This window comes from Chaetodon trifascialis, chromosome 20, assembly GCF_039877785.1.
Source record: "Chaetodon trifascialis isolate fChaTrf1 chromosome 20, fChaTrf1.hap1, whole genome shotgun sequence".
NCBI classification, from domain to species: Eukaryota; Metazoa; Chordata; class Actinopteri; order Chaetodontiformes; family Chaetodontidae; genus Chaetodon; species Chaetodon trifascialis.
This window is the reverse complement of record NC_092075.1, coordinates 3,041,429-3,067,091: the sequence shown is the minus strand read 5'-3', so window position 1 is coordinate 3,067,091 and position 25,663 is coordinate 3,041,429. Positions and strand designations below refer to the sequence as shown.

General features: G+C 43.6%; 2 protein-coding genes across 3 annotated transcripts in view; both read left to right on the top strand.

Annotated features, from left to right (window-relative positions):
• The first annotated feature begins 923 nt into the window (after positions 1-923).
• Positions 924-14,143, top strand: LOC139348332 (arylsulfatase B-like). The gene is made up of 9 exons (XM_070988312.1): positions 924-1,048; positions 1,147-1,412; positions 2,077-2,263; positions 2,365-2,555; positions 3,718-3,925; positions 6,415-6,658; positions 7,813-7,883; positions 13,011-13,118; positions 13,661-14,143. The coding sequence occupies exons 2-9, from the start codon at positions 1,152-1,154 to the stop codon at positions 13,924-13,926; spliced, it is 1,536 nt and encodes a 511-aa protein (XP_070844413.1). The 5' UTR covers positions 924-1,048; positions 1,147-1,151; the 3' UTR covers positions 13,927-14,143.
• Positions 14,144-20,447: 6,304 nt separating this feature from the next.
• Positions 20,448-25,663, top strand: part of lhfpl2a (LHFPL tetraspan subfamily member 2a) — a 35,919-nt gene continuing 30,703 nt past the window's right edge. The window contains exon 1 of one of the 2 annotated variants that reach the window (XM_070988995.1): positions 20,448-20,722. The gene's annotated coding sequence lies outside the window, so the exon portion shown is untranslated. The remainder of the gene's footprint in view (positions 20,723-25,663) is intronic. The other variant, XM_070988993.1, reaches the window with a different exon arrangement.

Genomic DNA, 25,663 nt, shown 5'->3' with positions numbered 1-25,663 from the left:
AGCTGAAGGCATGATACCAATTTTATTTGTTCTGGAAAAAAAACAAAAAAACAACAACAAAAAAAAAAACACAATAAAGAGGGTAAAAGTCAAAGTGTTTGTCTTATATTCAGCTAATTATGGTAAGTGCTTTTTTAGGTTGCTTGTTTCCCTTCCAGCTGTGTTGGCCTTAATGAGGAGGTGCTAAATGGGCTGCAGCGAATTTCTGTTTAGACTTAAGACTGCCTCTTTATTGATCCCGATTTGGGAAATTATTTTATTGCAGTAGCAATTAAACATACAAACAAACTAAGAATGTATACAATTTTTTTTTTTTTAAAGTAACCAAAATGTAACAAAAAATATAAACAGGAATAACAGGGTTTGTTAAAAATAAAAAATAAGTATAACTAAATATATAGTTATATAACATGTATTATAATGTATAATACATGTTATAATACAATAATAATATAATAAAAATATGATATAACTAAGTATATGTTGCTGTCCTGTAGAAGGTGTCCGTGTGTCTTTTCTCTCATTCCTCCTCCTCCTTTCTCAGAGGTATTATCAGTATTATAAGTAATACAATGCATTGTAAAATAATGTTGGACATGTTACTACTTCGAATATTCAAATTAGGGCTGCAACCAACAAATGAGAATGATCTGCTTATTGGTTTCTTGATTTAAATCGACTAAATGTTTGGTCTATAAAATGTTAGAAAACAGTGAAAACCTACCAGAGGCTAAATGATCAGTGTCAGTTCATTTTCTGCCAACTGATTAGTCGACTAATAGTTTCAGCTCTGACAAATGTAACAAATGCAATGAAGACATTAGCAAGTGTAATTATTGCGCTGTCCTAAACAGAGGATCCGTACTCTGACGTGATTGGCTGTTTTTCCCAGCCACCTGATTGGCTGCTGCCGCTGAGGCAGCGTTTTCAATTTGTGGAGCACGGAAGTGGCAGCTGGGCGGAGCTGGAACTCTGACAAGAAGGTTTATAATGCAGCGAATTATTTTTAATAGTTACATTGAAGACATGTAGTTAGACGACCTGTCAGGTAAGCATCATTGGCGTCAGACATATTCGTCTCTCCTCTACCGCTAAACTCAAGTTGACGGACTTCCTGGTTTACTGTGTTTACTTCCACTCACGCAGAAACGATGGATCAAACGCAGTCGGTGTGTTCGCTTATCGTCGCCGTGCTCCTCGGAAGCTTTCCCCTGCTTTTGGCGGCTCCGCAGCCTCACATCGTGTTCATCTTGGCGGATGACTTTGGTTGGCACGATGTGGGCTACCACGGCTCAGAGATCAGAACACCGAACCTTGACAAGCTATCAGCCGGCGGAGTCCGCCTGGAGAACTACTACGTCCAGCCTATATGCACCCCCTCCAGAAACCAGCTCATGACCGGGAGGTATCAGGTGAGGTTTGCGTCCTGCTGCCTGTCTACGGCTGTGTTTTAGGGTCGTTCACAGGCCGTGGTCAAATTAAAAATGTACATTTATTTAAGTACACTTATACTTCACTACATTTGTGGAAGCCAAGTACAAAGTCGCATAAAACTCAAGTTCAGTACAACTGCCCTGAGTACCTTGGGTAAATTAGTTACATTGGATTGAAACTCCTGAAAAATGTAATGTGTAACCTGAATTCTGTGCGAAGGTAGCAAGCAACAAGTTGTATATACTGTTGTGATATTTGAGAATTTCAGTGAGTGTCATTCAGTGATTGAGCCAGTGTGACTGTGATTACATTTACTTTAAATGTGAAGCTAATCATAAGGAGCTTCATCCTGAACTGAAGGAGCATCCACTGCATCATGATGACGAGCAAACCCCAGAGCATATCTTTTCTGTGTTAGAAGAACTTTCCAGGGAAACTAAATCTAATTTGGACACCGGTGGGAAGTAGAAGAAGACAAAGTCGCTTCATTTCAGGACGTTTATTTTGAACCGTTAGTTTGCACCACTGTCACCACAAAAGTGGCTTGTTCCCCTTTTGCTGTTCTTACATGTTACTGTGTGGCATTTTCAACACAAGGTGTATTTATTTCCGAGCAGTATGTGTTTGTTTTGCCCTCCTCAGATCCACACAGGCATGCAGCACCACATCATCTGGCCCTGTCAACCGTACTGTGTGCCACTGAATGAGAAACTGCTGCCCCAGCTGATGAGGGAGGCGGGCTACGCCACGCACATGGTGGGCAAGTGGCACCTGGGCATGTACAAGAAGGACTGCCTGCCCACACGCCGGGGCTTCGACACATACTTTGGTATATTTCATAGAGAGTAAATCCTTTGATGTAGTTTTATTCCTCACATTACACATTTATGTTTGGATTAATTCCTGTTTTTTGCCCACTGTGTGCTCCAGGCTACCTGACAGGCAGCGAGGAATATTACACTCATAAACGCTGTTATCACATCCATCCCCTGAACCTGACTCGTTGTGCATTGGACCTGCGGGATGGAGAGGAGGTTGCCACCAGATATGAAGGAGTCTATTCCACTGAGCTGTTCAGCCACAGGGTCACCAGCATGATTGAAAAACACAGCTCTACCAAGGTGACAGCTACCCCCAGAGAAATGTAGCAAGCTAAGCTACAGCATTGCAAAGTACTTCACTACATCAAAGCTAATGTATGTTTACACTGAATCAACTTTATTCCAGGACAGTAATATCTCAGTGAGCAATCAAACAGATAGGCAGGAAAAAAATACGGTGTGCTCTCTGCTTTCACTGTTCCAAAACCAACATGGCAACAAAACATGTGCTACATATAATAACAATAAGCAGGTGTCAAGAAAGCATCTGTGTTCATCACCAGACCCTTGCAGATTTATTTCAAACTGCAGCATAAAGCTCTGATGTGTCTGAGCTTCCGTAATGCTTTGGAATATGTAGCTTGTGCACACACTGATGCACTACTTGATCAAGAAAAGATCAGAGCTACTGAAAAGCTACTGGATTCAGAAAACAGTGACTACCACTGCTGTACTGAGAGATGGAGTTAAATTAGTAACACCACTGGTGACAGACACACAGGCACACGTGATATACTTTGACAGAAAACCCAATGTGTATGACACCAGCACAACAGTCTGACTACATGTCAGTCAAGTACATTTAGATCCACAGACACACATACCAATGCAGCACGCAGCAGAGGAGTCTTTCCTGTACCAGCAAAACCAGCTGAGCTTGTGTTGCAGTATGAAGTGTGGAGATAACTTCAGGTCAACTGGTTGTCTGTTTAAGTAGACTTGGAATTGTGAACCTGCTGCCTTGATGCCCTGAGTCCACCTCATGGACTGCTAGCACCCAGCCAGACACTCTGGCCAGCTAGCCTCTTGGCTGTCCACCAGCCTGCTAGCCTCTTGTCATCAAGCTCCCTGGTCTCTGCTCTGTTCCACTTAGCCAGAGCTGGAGCTGTCTTGGTTTTCCGCGCAGCAGCGATCTTGCCCATCTTCCAGGATGGTTCTGCCTTTGCTACCAGCCTTCAACCCGGTCTCCAGGGGGCTTGTGCCTTCGCTGCCGACCTCCTGCCAGATTTCCCAAATGGTTCCGCCCATCTGTCCAGCCCCAGGCCACCCACCTGAGGTCTCCTGCTCTGTTCCTGTCCCGCCCTGCATTCTCCAGCTCCCAGGCCACTTGTCCCTGAGTTTACAGTGTGCAGCACTAAGTCTAAGAAATTAGTCTTCACGTATTATTCTCTTTATCTTTCAGCCGCTCTTCCTCTACGTGGCATTGCAATCAGTCCATTCACCGCTGCAGGTGCCAGAACACTATGTGGCTCCCTACAGTTTCATCAGTGACCCCAATCGCAGGCTGTATGCTGGCATGGTTTCTGCCATGGACGAGGCAGTGGGCAACATCACTCTGGCTTTGCAGCGGGCAGGTCTCTGGGAAAACACGATCCTAGTATTCTCAACAGGTATGTTTTTGGACTGAAACTCGTAGCCAGGGTTTAGGCCCTGGTCAATGTGATATCAAACATGCAGTTTATGACTAGAAAGGGATCTACATGGCAGTCATTCGCACTCATCCTCTAATGTTTGACATCAGATTTCACTGAAACTTTCTGAATGTTAAAGGATAGATAGGATAGGATCAGGTGAGTGCTTCTGGAAATGATAAAGCATTTTCCACAGCTTTTATTTTTTTGTCATCTTTTACATCTACAGTCTCAAAACCACATATTCTTCTTCACATCAGAGCCAGTTTTCCAGGGTTGACAGGGGTTCAGGTGGCAGCCTGATGGTGGGCTTATTGAATGAAAGCATCAGAGGATTAGAGAACACATTTTTTGGCATGACATTGTCAAGCGGGAGGCACATGGAACAGATGTCCTTGCATGTTTGGTTTTTCTGTGTTAGGATTTGCAGTCCAGGGTCGTTACTTGAAAAAATCATCTGCACTACTCTGGACATCCACTAGAGAGCAGTGTTTTATTGCACTTGTTCTAATAGGGCTTTGTGGCAGGAGGTTTTACAGAGAGGAATGACAGTGAATGAAGACTTTAGTTTGCTCATCTCTTCATATGTATTACTGGAGTCTTTCCATGTAGACTTTTGATGAAGAACACGATATAACCACGATGAAGGCATGCAGCATTCACACGTGTTCTTGTTTCAACACATGGAACTTCTAATTAATTGCACCTGAAGTAGGTAACTCCTTTGACGGTTATTTTTAGGGGCTTTTAGTGGATAATTAGAAGACAGGAACAATGCTGTGAAAGTAAAGTGTGAGGTTTTTGTTTGTTTTTTCCGAGGTGGGCTGTGGTAGGTGGCCTGTTTCATTGTTCTTCCACACATTTGGTTGTGGCTCTGACTCGAGGGATTCAGCCAGCCATAAGCTGGGCAGACAGTGACTCTGCTGATCTAAGGGGAGGTAAAAACAAGTTATTTCCTGATTCTGTGTTAATATGGTGCACTAGTTATGTAACATCTGGCTCCTGGTGATAGTTTATAAATGCATAAACATTACTGAACGAAAATAGTCCCTCAGTCAGGTCTATCAGTGTCAGATCTCTGGCTTTCAATTTAAAATTTTCTCATGTTCAAGCTGTTATCACTGACCCACATGTGTCAGGCCTAACAGGAAATCAATGAGCCCTAACCTTGAAATTCCTTTATGATGAAATTTTCTGCAAACTGGCTGCCTCACTGGGACTTTACTGTAAGCAAACGAGCGAGAGAGGTGAAACTGGGGGGAGCTGAGAAAGCGAGACTGGACCAGTAGAGAGCCAAAGCAGCTTGAAAAGGCATTAAGGAGCAGACGGTCTTTTCCAGAACAGTTGGGGAATCGGGGCAGACTACTTCCTGGACGTGCATGACATGCTGTTGCTGAAAAGGGAGCCCTGCCTGGATGTGATTGGTCAAGTGTGTTTATACTGGACAGACTTACTGGGATGATGACAGTTAGTCTGACTGCCTGTGTGTGCGCACTTGTGTAACGGTTGGATATCATACAGAAGTTTTTGTCTGACAGCAGCATAATTAGATGAGCATTGCTGCGTCTTTTTAATGTTTTAGATCACTTGTTTTTAACCACACGACTGAAATATGTCTGCATTTACTGGATTGATTGCAATGAAGTTTTTCACAGACATTCATGTTCCCAAGAGGATGAATCCTAACAACTCGATCCTTTGCCTTTTCACCTAGTGCCACCATGTGGTTGACAATTGTATTTTGAGTGAAATGTTTCGACAACCATTGGATGGATTGCCATGAAATTTCATACACACATTCATGTCCTCCTCAGGATGAATTCTAATAACTTTGTTGATCTTCTGACTTTCCAACTAGGGACATCATCAGTTCAAGGTTTTCATTTGTCCAGTACTTTGTGTTATGACCAAATACCTCCAACACGAATGTCACTCCCATCAGCCTCAGCTGTAGTTTGTGTTTAGTGCCAATAAGCAAACGTTAACGTGCTAACCCTCTACACCAAGATGGTGAACGTAGTAAATGGTTTGCCTGCTAAACATCAGCATGTTAGCATCGTCACTGTTTGCATTCTGACATTAGCATTTAGCTCATTCCACCACTGTGCTTAAATAAAATCACACAGAGCCGCTAGCATGGCTGCAGTCCTGTGTATGACCTCAGCTCTCAGTGTGTTACTTTGTGATTTGATTCTTTATAAACCTCAGTGGAAACAATATTTTTGATCTGTAATCCAGCAGCGGGTTGTGTCTTCAAAGGTATTTTCATGATCATACTTAAAGAGTAAAGCCAATGTTCAAAAACAATATTTCCACAGATTTGCAGTGGTGCAGTCAGTGGAAATGTTGTGTTTAAACGTTGGTTTAAATGACTCCTAGTCTTGTTCAGCATTCAGTGCACTGACACTTCCCCAGATCTTTGTGTTTCTTGTTCCGATTTGTCTGTCTTTTCTCTGGTTGTTTGACAGATAACGGAGGTCAGACGCTGTCTGGTGGCAGCAACTGGCCACTGCGAGGGAGGAAGTTTTCCCTGTGGGAAGGAGGGGTCCGGGGAGTCGGATTTGTCGCCAGCCCGCTACTGAAGCAACCTGGGACCATCAGCCACGAGCTCATTCACATCTCTGACTGGCTGCCAACATTTGTTGGCCTGGCAGGAGGGAGCACCAACGGTACAAAGCCACTGGACGGATTCAACGTGTGGAACACAATCAGGTGAGCTGGGCTGCTCTCACAGAGCTGGGACTTGAATTCAGGTTGAGAATGTGTCTTGGGTTGTTGAGTTGACAGCATGAGCGATACTAGCGCTTCAGTTTTGACAGCCTGCCCTCTCTTTGTGCCTCTTTCTGATCCTTCCCCCATGTGCTCTCACTCCAACTCCCTCTGCCTGTCTCCCTGACCCAGCGTCTTTTTCTTGTAGGAGCTCCTGCTCCTTCAATAAGTCCTTTGTTACTGTGGCAGTGGGAGCTCAAAGAGAAGGAAATTCCATCAGTCATTCTCACACAAATCTGTCCTTCTATCCCTTTCTCTTTTTTTTTTCTTATCCTCTCTCCATCCCCACCTCTAAGACCTATGACAGCCTGCTATTGGACAAACTAATTAATTCAGCTACAAATCCTTTTATGTGGCAGCATACCTGAGATGTTTTGTATCTTTTTTATATTATAAAATTAACTATGCATAGTCAGATGTTTTTGTTTTGGAGAACTTTGCAACTGTTGGCAGACCAGATGAACTTTCCGGTTACTTTGTGAACAGGTCATCACGTGAGCTGTCACCGAGTCCTGTTTGACTGACACGTTATATCTGTAAACTAAATGCGGACACAGTGAAGAAGGTGAAATTGAGGGCTGCAGCAGAGCACCAGCAGAAAATCAAGGCTTAGCCTGGACCGCAAACTACTACTCACAGCCTCTACTTGACTGGATTGGCTGACACACGTCAGCTGACCGCTGGCTGCTGGCGTTGCCGTGCGAGCAGCACAACGCAGGGCACAAACAGCTGTTTGTTTTCATTGCTTTGCAGTTTCATCTCTTTCTTAATTGGCTCTCCTCTTAGACAAAACAGCAGCTCGACAGCTCGGCCGGTGAAATTAAACACCAAATGAATGACCAGAACAGAAGGCAGGCAGGAGAGAGTGAGAGTTATTTTAGTTGTGTTATCAGACACTGTGGTCAGTGAGAGCAGTGTGTTTTCTCTGTGGTGGAGTGCGGTCACAGCATATGACTGCCTGGTGAACGACAGCCAGCTGCTTTAGATTTACAGATCCCAGTGGATTTTACAGTGCTTGAGTCAGACATCATGGTGTGTGTGTGTGTATTGGTTGTGTATCCATGTGTTTAAGAGTTACACTGCTTTTTATCTTACAGCAAAGGGTTTGCCTCACCCAGACTGGAGCTGCTGCACAACATTGACCCCCTGTATGTCGACGAGGGTCCATGTAAGTTCACATGTCTCCCTCTACATAGAAGAGGCTAGTCTGTTTATACTGTCATCACAACACATAATATTCAGACCTAGTACCTCCAGCAGGGTTTCATTTGTTGAAGTCGAGTTCCCACACTGTGTGAGTTTGTATGAACGAAGAGAGGTGGACTGCACAGCAGATAGTTCGCCAGTCTGTCACAGGGCTGATACAGTACATTCAATATAATACAGACGGACAACCATTCACTCCTACAGGCAAGTCAGTGGTTGTTCTTCATTCATGTCCATGAACCATGGTTGAAACCCATACAGACATGTGAAGAACATGCAAACTCTTTGCCAGGTTCAACTATTTTAGCCATTTTTCATGTGCCAATATGGATGAAGCATGCTGAGGCGATGGAAACCTCCTCTTACCTCTCCTTCTGTGTGTGTGTGTGTGTGTGTGTGTGTGTGTGTGTGTGTGTGTGTGTGTGTGTGTGTGTGTGTGTGTGTGTGTGATGTCTGTCGTGTGTGATCCCTCATTTCTAATGTTTTCTCCTTCTCCCCAACATGGCGACAACTATCAAGGGTTCATTGTCTGAGCCTGTGTTCACAAATACCAGACATCATGAATCCAGTTAACTCCAGTCAAAGCAGGCTGGGGCCTAAGAATAGCACTTTGTATAACATTTGACCAAACTCACATTAGCGTACTAGAAACCCACATTATGTTTATTATGAGTGTTTGAAATGTGTTTGAGTGGATTACAAGTTATGAGGAATCTGTCTCGAGTGTGTTTGCAGCTGATCTCCAATGGTGTCTGTAAGCATCTGGTATCAGTAAGCATCCTTAATTTTGAAAGCTTGCTTTATGAAATGTGCACACACGTTACTTTAATTTCATGATTCATTATAGCCTGCAAAGTATTGGCCGTCTCAAATTACAATGGAACGTCTTCCACTTGTCTGCAAAGGTTGTGTGAATTATTTCAGAAAACATTCTATTAATTAGCTTTATTTTTTCTCACATTTTAGCTATATCTTGGCCACTACTGTACCTCATAAAATGATATTTGTTATCCTGTTTTCATCTGAGGAATGATGATGGGACAGTTGAAATTCTACTCAGTCACTAGTGAACCTGTAATCAGTCAACAGTGTTGAAATCTGAGATAGTTGACATTTGAGGGCAGGGTGTGTGTGTGTGTGTGTGTGTGTGTGTGTGTGTGTGTGTGTGTGTGTGTGTGTGTGTGTGTGTGTGTGTGTGTGTGTGTGTGTGTGTGTGTGTGTGTGTGTGTGTGTGTGTGTGTGTGTGTGTTTCCAGTTCAAACTCTGTGATTTTGTGGAGGTTTCCAGGAAATAGGCCTTGTGACTGCCTCTTTTCCTGCTGTTAGGTACAGTGGAATGGTCTCATTCTTGTCTAAACCACTTAATATGAGGTGGTCCTGGTCCTGGTCTGGCCACTATTTCTGACTGTGGAGGATGCTGCACCTTCGACAAAAATAGTAGAGGCATAGAAGGGGTGCATTTTTGTACTGAAATGTTTCACAGATGTACCGTAATGGACACATAATGGGACGTCATGAAAACGTACCCTTTGCTCCCCTCTAGGGGTATAACATTCATCTCCTACCAGTACAGTAATTTTTTTCTCTAAGGTTTTATTGTTTTAAATCTATGGTGGTGGATTTAAAGTAATAGCTACAATCAACACGACAAACACTTGTTAAATGAACGTTAACAGTTTCAAAGAAGACAGGTGAACATAAATAACATACCCTGTCTTCCTGTCTTATTTTGTGATGATCCACATCCTTAGTGGCACTTCACCGTGCTTTATGAGTGGTTAACCTTGCAAACAACCGTAACGTAACCGTCATTGTGCTGAATGTTTGTTGCTAGGTTTGTCCAGAGGACATGATAGGATGCCACCTGTGCAACAAGGCCAGTTGTGAAATTTCCTTGCTCCTAAATATTCCGCAGTCAACTGTCAGTAGTATTTTAACAAAGTGGAAGCGATTGGGAACGACAGCAACTCAGCCACAAAGTGGTAAGCCAGGTAAAATGATGGACCAGGGTCAGCGGATGCTGAGGCGCATAGTGCACAGAGGTCGCCAACTTTCTGCAGAGCCAATCGCTACAGACCTCCAAACTTCATGTGGTCTTCAGATTAGCTCAAGAACAGTGCATAGAGAGCTTCATGGAACGGGTTTCCATGGCCGAGCAGCTGTATCCAAGCCATACATCACCAATTTTAATGCAAAGCGTCGGAAGCAGTGGTGAAAAGCACACCGGCACTGGACTCTAAAGCAGTGGAGTGACGAATCGTGCTTCACCATCTGGTGATCAGATGGACAAGTCTTGGTTTGGCAGTTGTCAGGAGAACAGTACTTGTCTGACAGCATTGTACCAAGTGTAAAGTTTGGTGGAGGGGGGATTATGGTGTGGGGTTGTTTTTCGGGATCTGGGCTTGGCCCCTTAGTTCCAGTGAAGGGAACTCTGAATGCTTCAGGATACCAAGAGATTTTGGACAATTCCATGGCCCCAACTTTGTGGGAACAGTTTGGGGGTGGCCCCCTCCTGTTCCAACATGACTGTGCACCAGTGCACAAAGCAAGGTCCATAAAGACATGAATGAGAGAGTTTGGTGTGTATGAACTTGACTGGCCTGCACAGAGTCCTGACCTCAACCCGGAAGAACACCTTTGGGATGAATTACAGCAGAGACTGAGAGCCAGGCCTTCTTGTCCAACATCAGTGTGTGACCTCACAGATGCACTTCTGGAAGAATGGTCAAAAATTCCCATAAACACAACCTTGTGGAAAGCCTTCCCAGAAGAGTTGAAGCTCTGATAGCTGCAAAGGATGGACCAACGTCATATGGATTAAGAATGGGATGTCACTTAAGTTTATATGCAAGTAATGGCAGGTGAGCCAATACTTTTGGCAATATAGTGTTTGTTCTGATCTTCTGTTTATACCTTACTTACTTACCTTTAATCTAAACTAGAACGGTAACAGCTTTCCTCCATGTCGTCCATTGCAGTTTTCACTGCCTACCACCTGAATTAAACGTCACGCGACTGCAAACAACTTATTATTTGAACTTTAACCTTGATTGCCGCTAACCTTTCAACAGGCAACCACTGACCTAACAGTTGTATGTGACGTTGCCTCACACATTTTTACATGTAGTTAAAAAAAAATGACAATGAAATTAATTTAAAATAAATTAGTAGTACTGGGAACACCCCCAACTGGCCTCTGTTTAAACGAATAAGTCTGTATAATCCAATCACTGATTTATGGCATTTTTTCAACAAGACTGTTTAAACAGCTTACACCAGTGGAACTCATATTGTCCTCTAGGTTTACTGCAGGTCATCACCATGTAAATCATTTGGATGGAGCCCAGTTAAGAACAACACTGCTGCTTTACAGGCGTTCATGTTTTACGTTTGAATCTTTATCATCAGCCACCACAGTGACAACCAGCTCCTCCTGATGCATTCCAGGCTAAGATTCCTCTTTCATGTCTTCTTTCTTCTCCTCTTTCCTGTTAACCCAGCCTCTCTTTGAGACCCTGCGCTTCAAGGTCCTTTTCTTTCTTTTTCAGTTCCTCTATTCTCTGTTTAACTCACCAAAAGGCCTTGTCCATTTTTACATATTTTCTCCATTAAAGGTGCCTTTCAAAATCCCTCTTCTGCACTCCCGCTCGGTGTGAAAAGAGGAATCTCGACTAAATGGGTCACAGAGGGGTCCCTGGACTTCTTGCTTGTGGGGAAAGAGAAACCCTGGACTTGGCCCAAGCCTTAAATCACCCCCAAATTTCCCCTCCATAGTCCTCTGCTGTCTTGGGGTCTCTTCCCTTCCCCTCCCTCCTTTTTCTTGAGCCCATTCATGGATTGTCCTGCTGTGGATCCAGATGAGCAAGGCTTGCCTTGTCCTGTGCTCATGCAAAGAACGAATGTAAGAAATGGACAGTGTGTGTGTCGAGTTTTGAGGCCCCTCTTCGTAAAGAAACGAGAGTGGAAGAAGAGCTGAAGCCCCCAAAATAAATCTAACCCTGATGTTTGCAGAGCCGAAATCATCTGTAACGTAATGTCTGTAACGCCTGAATGTGGCATGACGTCAGTACCGCGGTTTACTGTGGGATAAGAGTTCTGCGAGTGTGTTGTTTACACAAATCTGCGATAAGTTTGCTTCTGGGATTGCTCCACATTGAGCAACCCAGCTCAATGCATGTGAGAACAATTAAGATACCCACATGTCATTTGCACAATGATCAGTGACGAACCCAATGTCAGAGCTTTTATCATGTGGTTGCAAAAAATGCTGAGATCGGAAATGTTTTAATTCTCCAGTCATGTTGCTGTGGTTGAATCGACTCTATAAAACGAGCTCCGATGGGAATGTGGGATTTGTGTGGGTGAAGATTTGTCCATATGCTAAGAATGTGAGGAAATACTTGTTTTTGACAGCGTTAGGACGCCAAAATTACATGCAAATTTGTCTAATCAGGACCATATTGTCTGGGTCAACCACGCCATGAACCTGAAGATCCTCCAAAGGCCAGATCTCCTCTTTTTTTTTTTCATTTCTGGACACCCTGAGAACAAGGATTGATTATTTACTTTTGCCTTATGAAACTGATAAAACGATGCCAGTTGCTAACCGTGACCCTTGTTCCTCATTTGCTTCCCCATTTCAAACATGCACAAATGCAGTAGTGGCAAATTATTCAATATGCTTGGCAGAAATGGAAGACTGGTGCTGAGTTGACCACATTACCACCTTATTTGTCAAATTCCTCCCGCCCAAAGTTCCATGTGTTTGAGGAAATTCATACATACAATAGTTACTGTTCTTGGAGGGAAGGATTGTTTTGAAGCCACTTTTGAGCCGCTCAGCTCCTGCTGTTCCACTGTTCAGTTTTACAGCACAAAAAGAGGTCTTTCTTGTTGGCATATTTATTTTCACACCTTCACTTGATACTGAGTGTGATTCCCAGGTATGCACTAAAATTTGGTGCCAGTCTACCGACTCCACAGAGGAGTTTTTGTATTCAGTGGTAGTCTAATATCATCTTATTCAGCAGTTTCTAGTTTTAAAAAAATGGATGGCCTTCAAGATTAGCTCTGTCCTCTGCTCTCTACAGGTCATGACAAGGAGCATCAGCTGACCGCCTGGGCCCAATCTGGCTTCAATGTGTCCATTCATGCAGCCATTCGATCCTCAAACTGGAAGCTGCTGACTGGCTACCCAGGTCAGTATCTTCTGTGCACTCATAATGGCAAGTTTAGACTGAGCGGGATGCAGGAAATCAAACTTGCGTAGTAAATTGGCCCCTATGACTGCTAATTATTTCTAACATTATTAGATTGTTAATACTGATGCAATAAAGCCCAAGCAGTTTTTTTTTTACTGCTGAAGCTACTCAAGGAGGAGCAGTTAGCTAGTTAAGTGCAGTGGTTCCCATCGGGGGAGTGGGGTCCCTCCAAAGGGTCACAAGATAAAGACTAGACCAGACTGATTTTTTTTTTGTACAAGGTCAAAAGCCCAAAATGTTGGGAGCTGCTGATTTAATCTTTAATAAACAATTTTATCTTATTAATCTGAAAGATATGTGTTATAGGCTTTGTTATGTGAAATGTTAATCATAGAAGACTTTGAATCCTAGTGGAGTATGATTAAAAGTGAATACTCGAAGTACCTGAAAATTGTACTTAAGTACACTACTTGAGTAAATGTACTTACTGTATTACTTTCCACCACTGCAGCTCAAGTCCTCCATCTTATTTCCTCCAGGTTGTCCCAAGTGGTTCCCCCGGCCCGGCAACTCAAGCTTTATGTCAAAGTCCTCACAGGTGCCTCCATTGAAGACCGTAATGCTGTTTGACATAGAAAAAGATCCAGAGGAGAGGAATGAAGTGTCTGCTCAGTTCCCCACAGTAGTGGAGTATCTCCTCAGTAGGCTCTACTACTACCAGAAGACTGCTGAGCCAGTATACTTCCCTGCCGATGACCCCAAATGTGACCCAGGCCCCTCCGGAGCCTGGGGACCATGGGCTTAGATGACAGTGACAACGATGAAGCTTTGTTGACCGTGTTTACACGTCCTGTTCACAGCAGCAGGGATCGCTTTTCCAGGGAATAATGAAGTTTTAGAAATTTTTTTTTTTCCTCTGACAAAGTTTTGTCTATCCACTAAAAGACACCTCATTCCATCACACAACAAATTCAGCCTGACAAGGTTCCTACACAGCATGGAAAAATATGGAATATGGTTTTCCATGGGGGAAAGAGGCATATGGAAAAACAGTTGTGTTTACAGACTATTGCCCCTAAATTCAGTATTTGTAAAAACAAACTGATCATGCAAGCAGGTTATTTCATGGTGTTTTGAGCGGGCAGGTAAGATGTCTACTACTGTTTGAGAGAGCGTGGGCCATTGATCCCCCCTGAGGTTTGACGCTAGTTGAAGTGACTGCATTAAGACACATATGTGGCTGTTATGTAAAGACCATCTACCTCCTGTTTCAGGTATTTGCACTTCATTTATCTACTGTTGAGAAGCCGCAGGCTCCTTGTAAGTCAAACTTAGCGTCGCACAGATATAGCAGGCTGTTTTAAAACCCCTTATGGCTCCAACAGCTCCTTCATGGACAGTAAGTTTTTATTTCTGCCCGCCTATTAACACAAATGTTACATTCCTTTTTATACTCGTATTATACACCACTGGAAAGCTAAGATTAACATGAATTGATTGATGCTAACCATTTGCAAAACATACATCTAATCACAGCAGGTGACACAATTAACACAAACGGCAGACAAATGTGTTTCAAATTGATGCAACATGGAGGAAACTCACCGAGTCCCTCTCTCAGTGATCCACAGATGGATAACACTCCAACAAAAATGGTCTGCTAACATGGACAAAGGTCCAGACGATCCACTACAGTAAGAAGTTTTAGTCCAAAACAGGATAATACTCCACAGGAAGATGCTTTCTCCTGTTAAATTAGCAGGCGATATGTTTGTCATCTGCGATTTTCCTGTTACAACTTCCGGAAACACATACAAATTGGCGCCGTTTTGTCTCCCGTTACTCTGACCACTCACGATCTGCTACATGACGCCTAGCAACCAGATTAACCAATAACAGTCCGAGTTGAAAAGAGGGGCCTCCTTCCCTTCCCAGTAGAGTTTGTAGATGACATGACATTTCGAATAGCCAATGAAATGAAATTTTGAACACACCACAATGCCATTTACATTAAATAGATTTTAATCTGACCCCCCCTTCCCTGCGGATAACTTGGTTGCGCCCAACCCAGACTCGCCCCTCGCTCTTCTCCCACCTGCAGTACCGTTAATGTACCGAGCAGCTGTGTTGAAGTGCAGCGAGGGTGGAAAGGAAAAGAGTGTCGGGTCAACAAGTAAAAGAAGGAAAACCTCTGTCCTAAAGGAGGTATGCCACTGTAATGGCCTTAACACTCAGAAGTCAAATAACTCAATGTTTTTTGTTAGCTGTTGAGCTGTTAACTGACGCTAGCTGTTTGGTAGTTTGCTAGCATATGGCTAAGTTAGCCAACAGGGGAGGACTGGTTTGAATGGGTCAAGACTTTGACTTTAAATATGAGTCACGCTAATGTAACTGGTTCATCTGTGAAGCTTTGAGACTTACTTTTTAAACAAAGATAGATACCAAATACTTTAAATATGACAGCTTAAGGCCTTGATAGCTGCCTGAAACGATCAAATATTTGCGATGTTTAAATATCTCTCTTTAAACCTCTCTACATCCCTGAATATGTGCCTGTAAACGACCAATGAATGATTAGCCTACTGGTGGAAGCTGAAGGCATGACACAAATTTTAATTGTTCTGAAAAAAATAAATAAAACATAATAAAGATGGTAAAAGGCTGTCAAAATGTTTGTCTTATATTTAGCTAATTATGGCACAGGTTTTTTTTTTAGGTTGCTTGTTTCCCCTCCAGCTGCCTTGAAGTTAATGAGGAGGTGCTAAATGTTCTGGCAGTGTATTTCTGTTTATATGAGGAATTTCTTGTGCACTTCAGGTATCCCTTCTGTTATGGCTTCAGCAACAACTCCCACATGCCGGTCCTTCATGAATGCACAGTTCTCACGGAGGTTTAGAGTTATGGGGATACAGCACATCCACTGGGTTGCTGTGGGAAATGATTTTTCCCTACATATTTGATCAGTTAAAGTCACCAAACAATAGAAAACAAACATATCAAAGGGTAAAAATCTGATACTTCCAAAGGGATTATTTGCATATTTGGAATCTAAGCGGGAGAAACTAATTTCCTTGATGCATACACCCTCTTTGACCTTTGATCCCTTAGTGATTGACCTCCCGTTGGCAGCAGCATGCAGACTAGCACAGGAAATGCTCCCTGCAGTGAATGGGCGGCCCTGGTCTACTGTGGACTGTGACCCTTAACCTGCCACCTGAATTGATTGGCAGCAGAGGAAAACAGTGGGGCTGTTGACATCAGCAGGTTAGTTTGTCACAAACTGTTGATGCTGTGCTGTTGACTTTCATGTTTGCCCTCAGCTTTGTTCAGTGTGATATTAAATAATAAGCTTTAACTGAGCAACATATTACCCTGATATCAAAAAGTCTGCTCTTGTAATTAAGTCAAAAAGGATTAGCAAGTTATCATCCATAAAACTCCATCCAGAAAGCTAGTAAGTGGACCTTGACTTGGGATGTGTTGTCCCAGAATGAACTTTGATGCTTAATTAATGAGCGTCTTTTCAGATTTCAGGCTTTTTCACTGAATTATTTATTTAGTGACAGACCACCCCATATGGCCTGCCCAAGGCGGCTGTGCGATGCCACTCACATACTTTAAAATCCTAAACTCCTTTTTTGAGTCAATTGTTTCTATATTTTCTTACTTTTCTGAGAATCAGTGGTTCAGTGTACTTCAACATGTGCTTCAAAATAGACACCATCTACCAAAGTGGCTGTTAAATGGAATTTAAACTGGGATTTTGGTAATGGGTGACTACCAGAATACCACAGGATTACTGTATGTTTCTGAGAAAGCACGTCTGACATTGCTGAGGCTATAAATTTATCACTAGCTTGTTCTGTTCGTTTACTCTGCAATCAAAACTCTGCTTTTGAGTATGATGGGATAGCTCATGTAATTAGATGTTGCCAGCACTTGCCATTCATCTAAAACCAATGCCTGTGAGTTTCTCAGCTCGGCTGCAGACCACTTTTGCACTTCTCATGCCCCGTTTGTGGTGAACTACCCCTCCTGACAAGTTATTCCGTCTTTGCCCCTTCTCATTATGAGCAGCCAGCCTCAGCGGTGTCACAGCTCGTCTCCTCCTCATCCTTTTCGAAGTGCTTTTGGTGTGTCTTTCACACTTAATCCTGCACTTTGACTGGGCCCTGTGAAGCCTGCCTCACAGAGTGACAAACACACTCTGATTTGCCTTTGCTGACGCTCTGGCGTCGCCCCGACCCTTCTACGTTTTGTTTTTTCAGCTGGGACAAAGCTAAGTGTGCCATCAGAGCACCTCCACCGTGATGCCCCTGAAAGATATGACAGCCTGAAGATTCGATAGCCGGCGTGAGGTGGAGATGTTTTGATGCTGAGCACATGTGGGACACCACCCTCGTTGCCCCTCTGGTATGTCCACAAGGAGACACTGAAGGCCTCACAGTGAAGTGGGACTGGAATTCCAAACAAGATTGTCTGTCTGTGCTGACTGCCTGTGAAAACAGATTAAAATCATACTGACCAGTGCAGCCAGGAATGCGTTGATCCTTGAGCCTCGAAGGGGGGACATGCGACAGCTCATCACGCCTATAACAAAAGAAGAAATCCGGCACAGTGTCGGCAGACCACCGCAGAGCAGGAAGTGATGCAAGAAGGCGTTATTCGACTGTTCAGTTTATAATAAAATGATGACGCTCGTCTTTTTGGTTTCTGTTGCTCTCTCCTGCAGCAGAAGGTGCAACTTATCTCACTTGTATTGATTTCTTCTAATATTCATAGCTTGTATCTGAATCACCAGTTGCTGGATGAGCCGTGCTGGCGTGCCGGATGCTGTGAAACAGCAGAGATAACGAAGCCGACCACAGTATGAAGTCACAGTCTCTAGTTCAAGTAATCAAACTTTTATTGCAGTTTTATAACATCCTCAGCTCTTCTTTGATTTATATTCAAGTCATCATCTTTGGGTTTTTGACACTTCATTGAATTCATCACCATCAGGATTTTAGCAGATTATGAAGATCATTCTGTGCTTTTTTTCTGGCCTTTTATAACCAGACTTTAAAGCACATTAATCAATAATGAAAATGATCATTAGTTTGCAAACACTGATCCTCATATCGTCTCCCACAACAGAGTCAAACTCTAATTTCCTCTTTAAACATATTAAGTTTGATTAAAACTGTGAAGCAGTTGTTGTCTTAGTGTCTCTGATTACAGCTCGCTCTGACGACAAGCTCTTCACACAGTATTACATGGACATTTGGATGGTCTACATGTCACATTCTCTCTAAATCTGTGTCTTAACCTTTACTGGGGGGCTAACAGCTGAGCCAGAGACTCACAGCTAACACCAGTCAATGCAGATTGCTCACATTCTGAAGCCTCCATCTATTCAGGTCCAGCATGTCAGTCTATCTGCTGCAGAGCGGAAATCAACACTATCAGCCGCAAGTTTCCTATTGCTTCCAAAATCAGTAGAAATAAATGGCGCCTGTTCATAGACGGCAGTATGAGAATGTGCAGTTGGCCCATGTAGAGAACAGGAACAGTGCAAAACAACAACTTTTGTAAAATCGTGAATGCTTTACACGACATTGAACAAGTATGAATGGACTATTTTGAGGCTGTTGTGACTGGGAGGGGAACAGCTGGTGCCAGGACATCGGTGCCCTCTGATTTGTCCTCCTTGGTCAATCAAATGAGACTTGAATGGAGTGAAAACACATGGGAAGTCCTCTGGCTAAACAACGCTGCCTTATTCTTATTGTTAGTAATAACAGCCCTGATGTTATCCATCCAGTTTCTGGGATCACTGCTGACTTTCAGTTTGACAGTCAAAATGAAAGCACAGTCATCTACAAACTTACCAGGAACAGTTGGGAAGATTTAGGCTTTGTTTAGATTACAGTCCTCAAATTACAGGGTCATTATTTACTACATATGAGGTGTCAATAAAGTACTTAGTGGGTATTTAGAACCTCTATTATGTCCTGTCATATCAACAGAAAACAGTAGTGAGCGAGTCCTCCTCTCAGCTGGAAGCACAGCGGCAGTCAGAACAGCATATTTTATAATAAAGTTTATGATAAAGTTGTTGTTTTAAACCGTGCTAGCAGCATGTGGGTCAGACATTCATCTTCCCTCTCAGGATGAATTACAATAATTCAATGATTTGTGACCTTTCAGCGATGGTCAAACTGTTGCCTTTGTTTAGTGCTAATTAGCAAATGTTTGCATGCTAACCTGCTCTGCTCAGCAGTGTTAGCATTAGCTCAAAGAATGCGCTTCAGTAGAGCCTCACAGAGCTAAAATGTGACAAAATATTGGATTTACATTGATCAGGTGACCAGAAACAAGAGTGCTAATGAAGCTTAAGTTTTAGCTGTTTGCTAACATGTTCACAACATCAACTTAAAAGGTGATAAAATGAATGAATGTTGTGTTTACTGCTTGTCACACTTCCCCATAGTCACCAAAAATATCAATAAAGTTTTATCTTTATCCATAAAAAGAGATCATAATTTATTTGTTGATTATTTTGTGTCATTAATCATAAAGTTACAAGCAGCTGAAGTGGAGTAAAAAGTGAACTATTTAGGAAATACTGGAGTGGAAATACTCAGTAGTTGCACAGAAGTGTATTTCAGTAAATGCACTCAGTTATGTTGATAAAGAATGTAAGACAGATTGCAAAAGATTTATTCTTTGCTTCTCTCATTTCTGTCTGGAAATGAAGAATATTGAATCTGTAATTAGAAAAATCACTGCTCTCTGATTTCAAAGCTCTTGTCCTCGAAGGAAAGCGTCTCCGATGATGCTGGCAGGGAAGCATTCAGAGATCCCACGCTTTAATCTTACTCACTTTAAACATATTTCACAGCCTCCAACGTCACAGCAGAGGAATTCACCTGGAAGTCAATCTATCAGACTTTTAACAGACGTAAAGGTAGCTGTACCTCAATTACTGTTGGATGATGTAATTTACTGCATAACAACACATCATGTACATATATACGCATATTTTACATGTGTATATTGTAATATTGGGCTATATAAATGAAACTGACTTGACTTTTTTTGCTTATTATGTGCTCAGAGTTGTTCTTTAGTAGTTAAGCACAGTTGCTGTCTCGCACTGGTTTCCCATGATGCTTTCATGGGAACCATTCAGAGATCCCACACTTTAATTACACAAGTCTTGGTTTTATGCAGCTTTTTATTCCACGCAGCAGCACAACAGTGGCTCTTCATATGAAGGCCGTCTGATCACACAGTGACATTGAATAAATAATGAAGCCCCATGAGTCCAGCAGGAGCTGCAGTGACTGGCGGATGGGGGAGGGAGCTAACGGGGCAGTCACTCCCCAGCTCAACAGCCGCCTGTCTGCGCAGGGGAAGACGGAGCCATTCATTCTTCTGTGGTCCCGGAGAAAACGTGGAGGATGAAGAGGAGACTCTGAGGGAAAAGAAGACACTAAGTCAGGATCAAATCGGACGAGCTGACCTGCACAAAGCTCAGAGAAGACGCACGAGGAGCCTTCAAACGTGCTGGATTTCAGCGGCGTCGCGTCCAAACCGCACAGCCAGCGCTTTTACGCGTAAGTAGCTGCGCTGGAAGACAAAATCCTCCTTTTTTAAACCTGCTTTTGTACAATAGAGAGATTATTCGTCTTTGAAACAAGCCTCCGGTAGAGGCTCTCAGCCACACATATTGTGACTTTCAGCCAAGTTTTCCACATTTCTAGCTGTGTTATTTTCTCGTAGCGCTGTGAAGGGAAACTCGTGGCAGGAAAGCCGAGCAGACAGATGCTCTGCCAGGCGGTGCAGCAGCACAATGAGCCGCTAATGTGTGCTCCGGGGGACACCCAGCTCTCACTTTTTCCCACTTAATTTGTCCTTTATTGCAGTTTTAACTGATGCGCTGTGTGCATCTCCTCCATCTTTCACACAACAGCTGGGTGACATGGTAGGTTATGACTAAACTGAAAAGTGTTAGAAATAGGATTGGTTTTTAAGTTTCAAAAATCCCAAAATGTTAATTTCCCTTTGACATTGAGACGAGGAAAAGCTGTACATTTTCACATCTGAGAAGCTTAAATAAGATAATCTTTTATAATTTACTCAAAAATGACTTCAATCTATCAAACAGTTGCTGATAATGTGTCAGACAATGGTGAAACGGCCAACAGACAAAAAAACATGCATGCAGTTTTCCATCAAATAAGACAAAGAAAGGCAACAAATCCTCACAGTTGAGAAGCTGGAACTTTGTATTTATCCTTGTTGAGCACATTTTCCATCAGTCGTCACATCAGTCAATGAGCTAATCGTCTCTACGTGGAGCCCAGTTTTATTTTCCATGAGTGAACTTCCAAAAGCATCATGAGCCCCAAACACCTGATCCTGGCTCTGTTTCTGAGTGGACATCCTGAAGCTCTAAAGAAAGTCTGTCAGCGGCCGTCACACAAAGCGTGACACAGATTCTTGTCTTGCTTTCGTGTTGTGTTTCAACAGTAAACCTGAGAACCGGTCCCACCTGTAAACCAGTGTTTGTGCGTGGAGGAGAAAGGGAGCATCTTAGAAGTCTTTGGACCACATTAGAACCAAAGCCGTGAACACTGTCGTGTGTTTTGCATGAGGAAAACCCTGCTTTGCCTTTTCTGCCTGTGTTTCCCAACAAGCAGTGATTCTTTTCCACGTGTGAGGCTCTTTACTGCTGCGTTTTAATAGACACAGTGTTCCTCAGAGATGTAGTGTTTTTCCTCCAAACCTCAGGCACTGATTCATTGTGGTAGGAAAGATCAGAGCCATGTGAACTGTCTTTTTCCACGTGGAATTTGCTCCCTCTGCTAATAGATTAACGCTGTAGAAGGCACTGCAGCTTTTGTTGGCTGTTATCGTAAATTGAACGTGATAAATTGTTGTTCTTCAGTGTATTGTTGTCACTTGGTTACCAGCAGTGAAGTTGCAGCAGCGGGGCCACTGTGTGGTCTCAGTCATGACTCTGTATTCTGTAATTAGCCTGAGCCATTCCTTTGTAATTTCTCTTTTTTTAAAGGCACGCATCTGAGCTTCAGATGTTAATGATGCTTAGGTCATCACTGAATGAGTGACTAGCATTAAAGATGGCGGTTGCTTGGATTGGTCAGGGATTGCCCGTGGTTTGAGCTTGTGTGCCAGCGCACGTGGTCCCTCAGGGCTCCGTGTTAGGCCCGTTCATTACGACCCTGCAGAGCGCTTCTTTTCTCCGTTCAGGCCACAAGAAAAGCAAAAATACATGCGTTTCTCTCTCCTTGGCAGCCTGGCAGCGCAGATGCTTTGGAAACCTTCTTTTATGTTTTTTTCTTCCCTTTCCTCTCCTTCCTAAACAGAATGGTAAACTTTCAAAGCATGGAAAAAAAGGATTGCCAGCCTCCCTTTTGCCCAGTGCAGATGATGCATTTGGTGATACTTTTAATGTACGTTACAAAAAATAAAACAAAAGTTTAACTGCCAACCCATCCATGCAGACCACATCATCTGCCTTTCGTGCTTTCTCCAGCTTTGATGGCTGTGCTTTTGTCATTAATCCAGGATGCTGGCTGCACTTTATGGGATTGGTCAGTGTATTTCTCCTGGAATGAAAGCTATTTTCAGTGGAGGATTTGATCTCCATCCTCTTCACGCATTTGGGTCCAACATAAACACTTACTTTTATACATGGAAATCAGACCTGTGCTCTATCAGTGTGTGCTTGAAACCAGAGCCAGGATCGCAGTGTCACCGTGACCAGAGCGTGAAATCGGCTAAATGAACGGCTGCTCCTGTGTCAGAGGTTAAACCAGATGACTCCGGCCGGCTGGGACTAACATCTGGAATACAGTTTGTTACAGCAAAGCCCTGCCGTAGATTTCTTCCTGATAACAAGGCTGCTTTATCTGCGTCGTATTGCCGTGGACTCCTGTAACCGTTGCACTTGTACGCGGAGTTACAACATTCACTTTCCCACAGCAGCATCTGTTTTTGACCATCAACACTTCTTTTGGTCATTATCTCACCCTGCAGTATTCTCTTGGTTCTCAATGAGTGCGGCCAATAAAACTTTCAACAGGAGCATCCAGGAAGTGCCCTAATGAAACCAACACATCAGAGAGGTTTTTTAATACTCGTCTTGTTACCCTAAAGATGGTTTATTTGGCTATAAAAGTGATGTAATACAAGGAAAACCGTTAAAATTCAGACAAATCTAAACTGGGTCACATTACGTTATGAGGCTTTCCATTCCAAAAGCTCTAAAAGGAGTATTTCTGAGTGAATTGAAAGCAGCCGTGTGTCCGAGTTTGTTTCTTTTTTATAGAGCCGCTTCAGAGATGTTTCACCGGTGCTGGAAAAGTCTGTGTCACAGTCTGCACATACAGAGGACGAGGGAGGCATCCGAGAGACTGTTCTATGAGGTTCTCCACTGCTGTCGGTCTGTCTGACCCCTAAACTCTTCAGTGCATAACGTCTGTGTTCCTTCCACAACGCGTACGATGGAGCTGATCGGCTATGAAGTCATTATGTTGGTTTTGGTAACTTGTCGATTAATTGCTCGGCAGCACACGCGAGTCCGCCTGTCTTGATTTGGGCGCATCTGCCTGCTGGGTCAACCTTTCTGACTTTTCATGGCACCTGCAGTGAGTTTCTGGAGTTGAACGGTCCGTCAGAGAGCAAACCGTCTCACGCCCGTGTGAAATGTGACGGCGTCCAGCAGCCTCTACGCCATGACCTTTCCCATGTGTCCTGCTCTTGCTTGCTTTAACTCTCCCAACCCTCAAAACTTTCTTACATGCCCCCCCTCCCCTTCATGCTACGCTGTGGGGCAGTCATGCACACTGATTAGATTAGGCAGCAGGGAGCTAATCACCCTTCTCTCTCCTCCCCCCTGCTATTCTTTGCTCCCCTGGTCGCTCCTTTTCTCTCCGACTCTCGGGGCCCCCCCGGGGCTCCCGGGGATCAGCCTCTCCTGGGGGTACATCTCCCTCCAGCAGCTCTACAGCCTGCTGTTTACTGGGAAACCAGCGGGGTGGGGTCCTCACAATAACAAAGCCCTCACCCTACTCTGTCCCCTCTACCCACTGAAGGCTGACTGGAGGCTCTCTACCCTCCCCTAGAAAGAAAGAGACATCCAAAGAACGAATGACTTGTGAAGGGCAGAGGGGGGGGCAGGACCCTCCTGTCGGGTGAAATGAGGAGAAAGAATCTGCAGTGGGTTTTGTTCCTTTGTGGCGAGCTGGGGGTCAGTCTCAGGGGAATGCACGGCAGACGGACGGTGGGTTTTGCAGCTGCATGGCCTCCAGCACTTTATCTAGTCCCTGAGCAACTGCAGGCTCATTAAACTCTGCCGGTTGTGTTCAACATGCACTTCAGTTTATGTCTCTTAGTCCGCGTTGCGTCTCCTGTTTTCCTCCCTGTCCTGTATCCTGTCTTTATTTAGCAGATGATGTTGTATCAGGCATGTCTGAGTATTGATTAAGCTGGAGCTGCAGGCCCTCAGGGACTCAGCCTCACAGCTGTATGCTAATAATCAAAGGTTATGACCGACCACAATAGGCGGGCTGTGTGTAATGTGCGATAAGGCAGTATCATATGTTCAGTTTGGCTTAGGTCATGGAAAAGTCTTTAAGCTGTATGAACCAGATTACACGAGATTGTTCTTTGTGTTTGTGTGTTTCATGTTCCAGTTGGTTCCCAGTCTGTCTTAGAGAAAGAAACCAGTGACTGCAAAGAGAAAGTCACAGTTTACGTTGCATTTTGACTGATCAGCCTCGTCATACTGGTCCTTTCACTTTCACTCTCCTTTACTGAGTAATCTCCCAGCCGATCTGAGCCCGTGTCGCTGACGACCAGAGTTCTGATTCCCTGTGTTTGGGTCCTGGTTTCACCAGCACCATGGAAACCCTATTTTGGTTTGGACTGGCAGGCTGTCACCAGTCATTACCACCACTGTACGCCGGTAGCAGCAGGACCAACGGCTATAACAGCGCCTCTGTCTTTCTCAGCATCATGCCTTGGCCGACCTAGTTTTAATGGAGGTGACTCATGCTAAATACTGTACGGGGCAGGTCACTGGTTTGGCCTAATCCTGCTCACATTACTAACTGTATTCCCAGTAGTTGACCGTTTGCCCCCCTTTGTTGTGCCTGTCAGGCCCTCCCTCTCCCACAGTATGCAGTTTACAATGATAATGTTCATTTCTAAGTTTCTTATTTCCAGCTCTCATTTTCCTGGTGAAATGAAAACAGCACATTTTATCAGCTGTAGCTAGCTAGCTGATGACGCTAACGCTAGCTCCACGGGTTTGTTGTCATCTGATGGCCTTTTAATGTTTCCTCTAGCTCATTTTAAAATGACAATCTTGTAAAATCTGTCTTAAAACATTCACTTTAAGGCTAAATCATACTGCGCTAAAAAGCACAGAGCTTTCTTTAGCGTAACCTTTAACCTCACAAACTAACATCAGTCTGCATGAAGCAGCTCCTTGGTTTTAATTAGAAGTAAAGCTCTGCAGTACCCTAACT

Excerpts from the sequence above, each read along its gene's own strand:
- LOC139348332 (XM_070988312.1), top strand. The coding sequence starts at position 1,152 with ATGGATCAAACGCAGTCGGTGTGTTCGCTTATCGTCGCCGTGCTCCTC. Across the intron at positions 2,556-3,717 it reads AAAAACACAGCTCTACCAAG|CCGCTCTTCCTCTACGTGGC; the intron begins GTGACAGCTACC and ends TTTATCTTTCAG. Across the intron at positions 6,659-7,812 it reads AACGTGTGGAACACAATCAG|CAAAGGGTTTGCCTCACCCA; the intron begins GTGAGCTGGGCT and ends TTTATCTTACAG.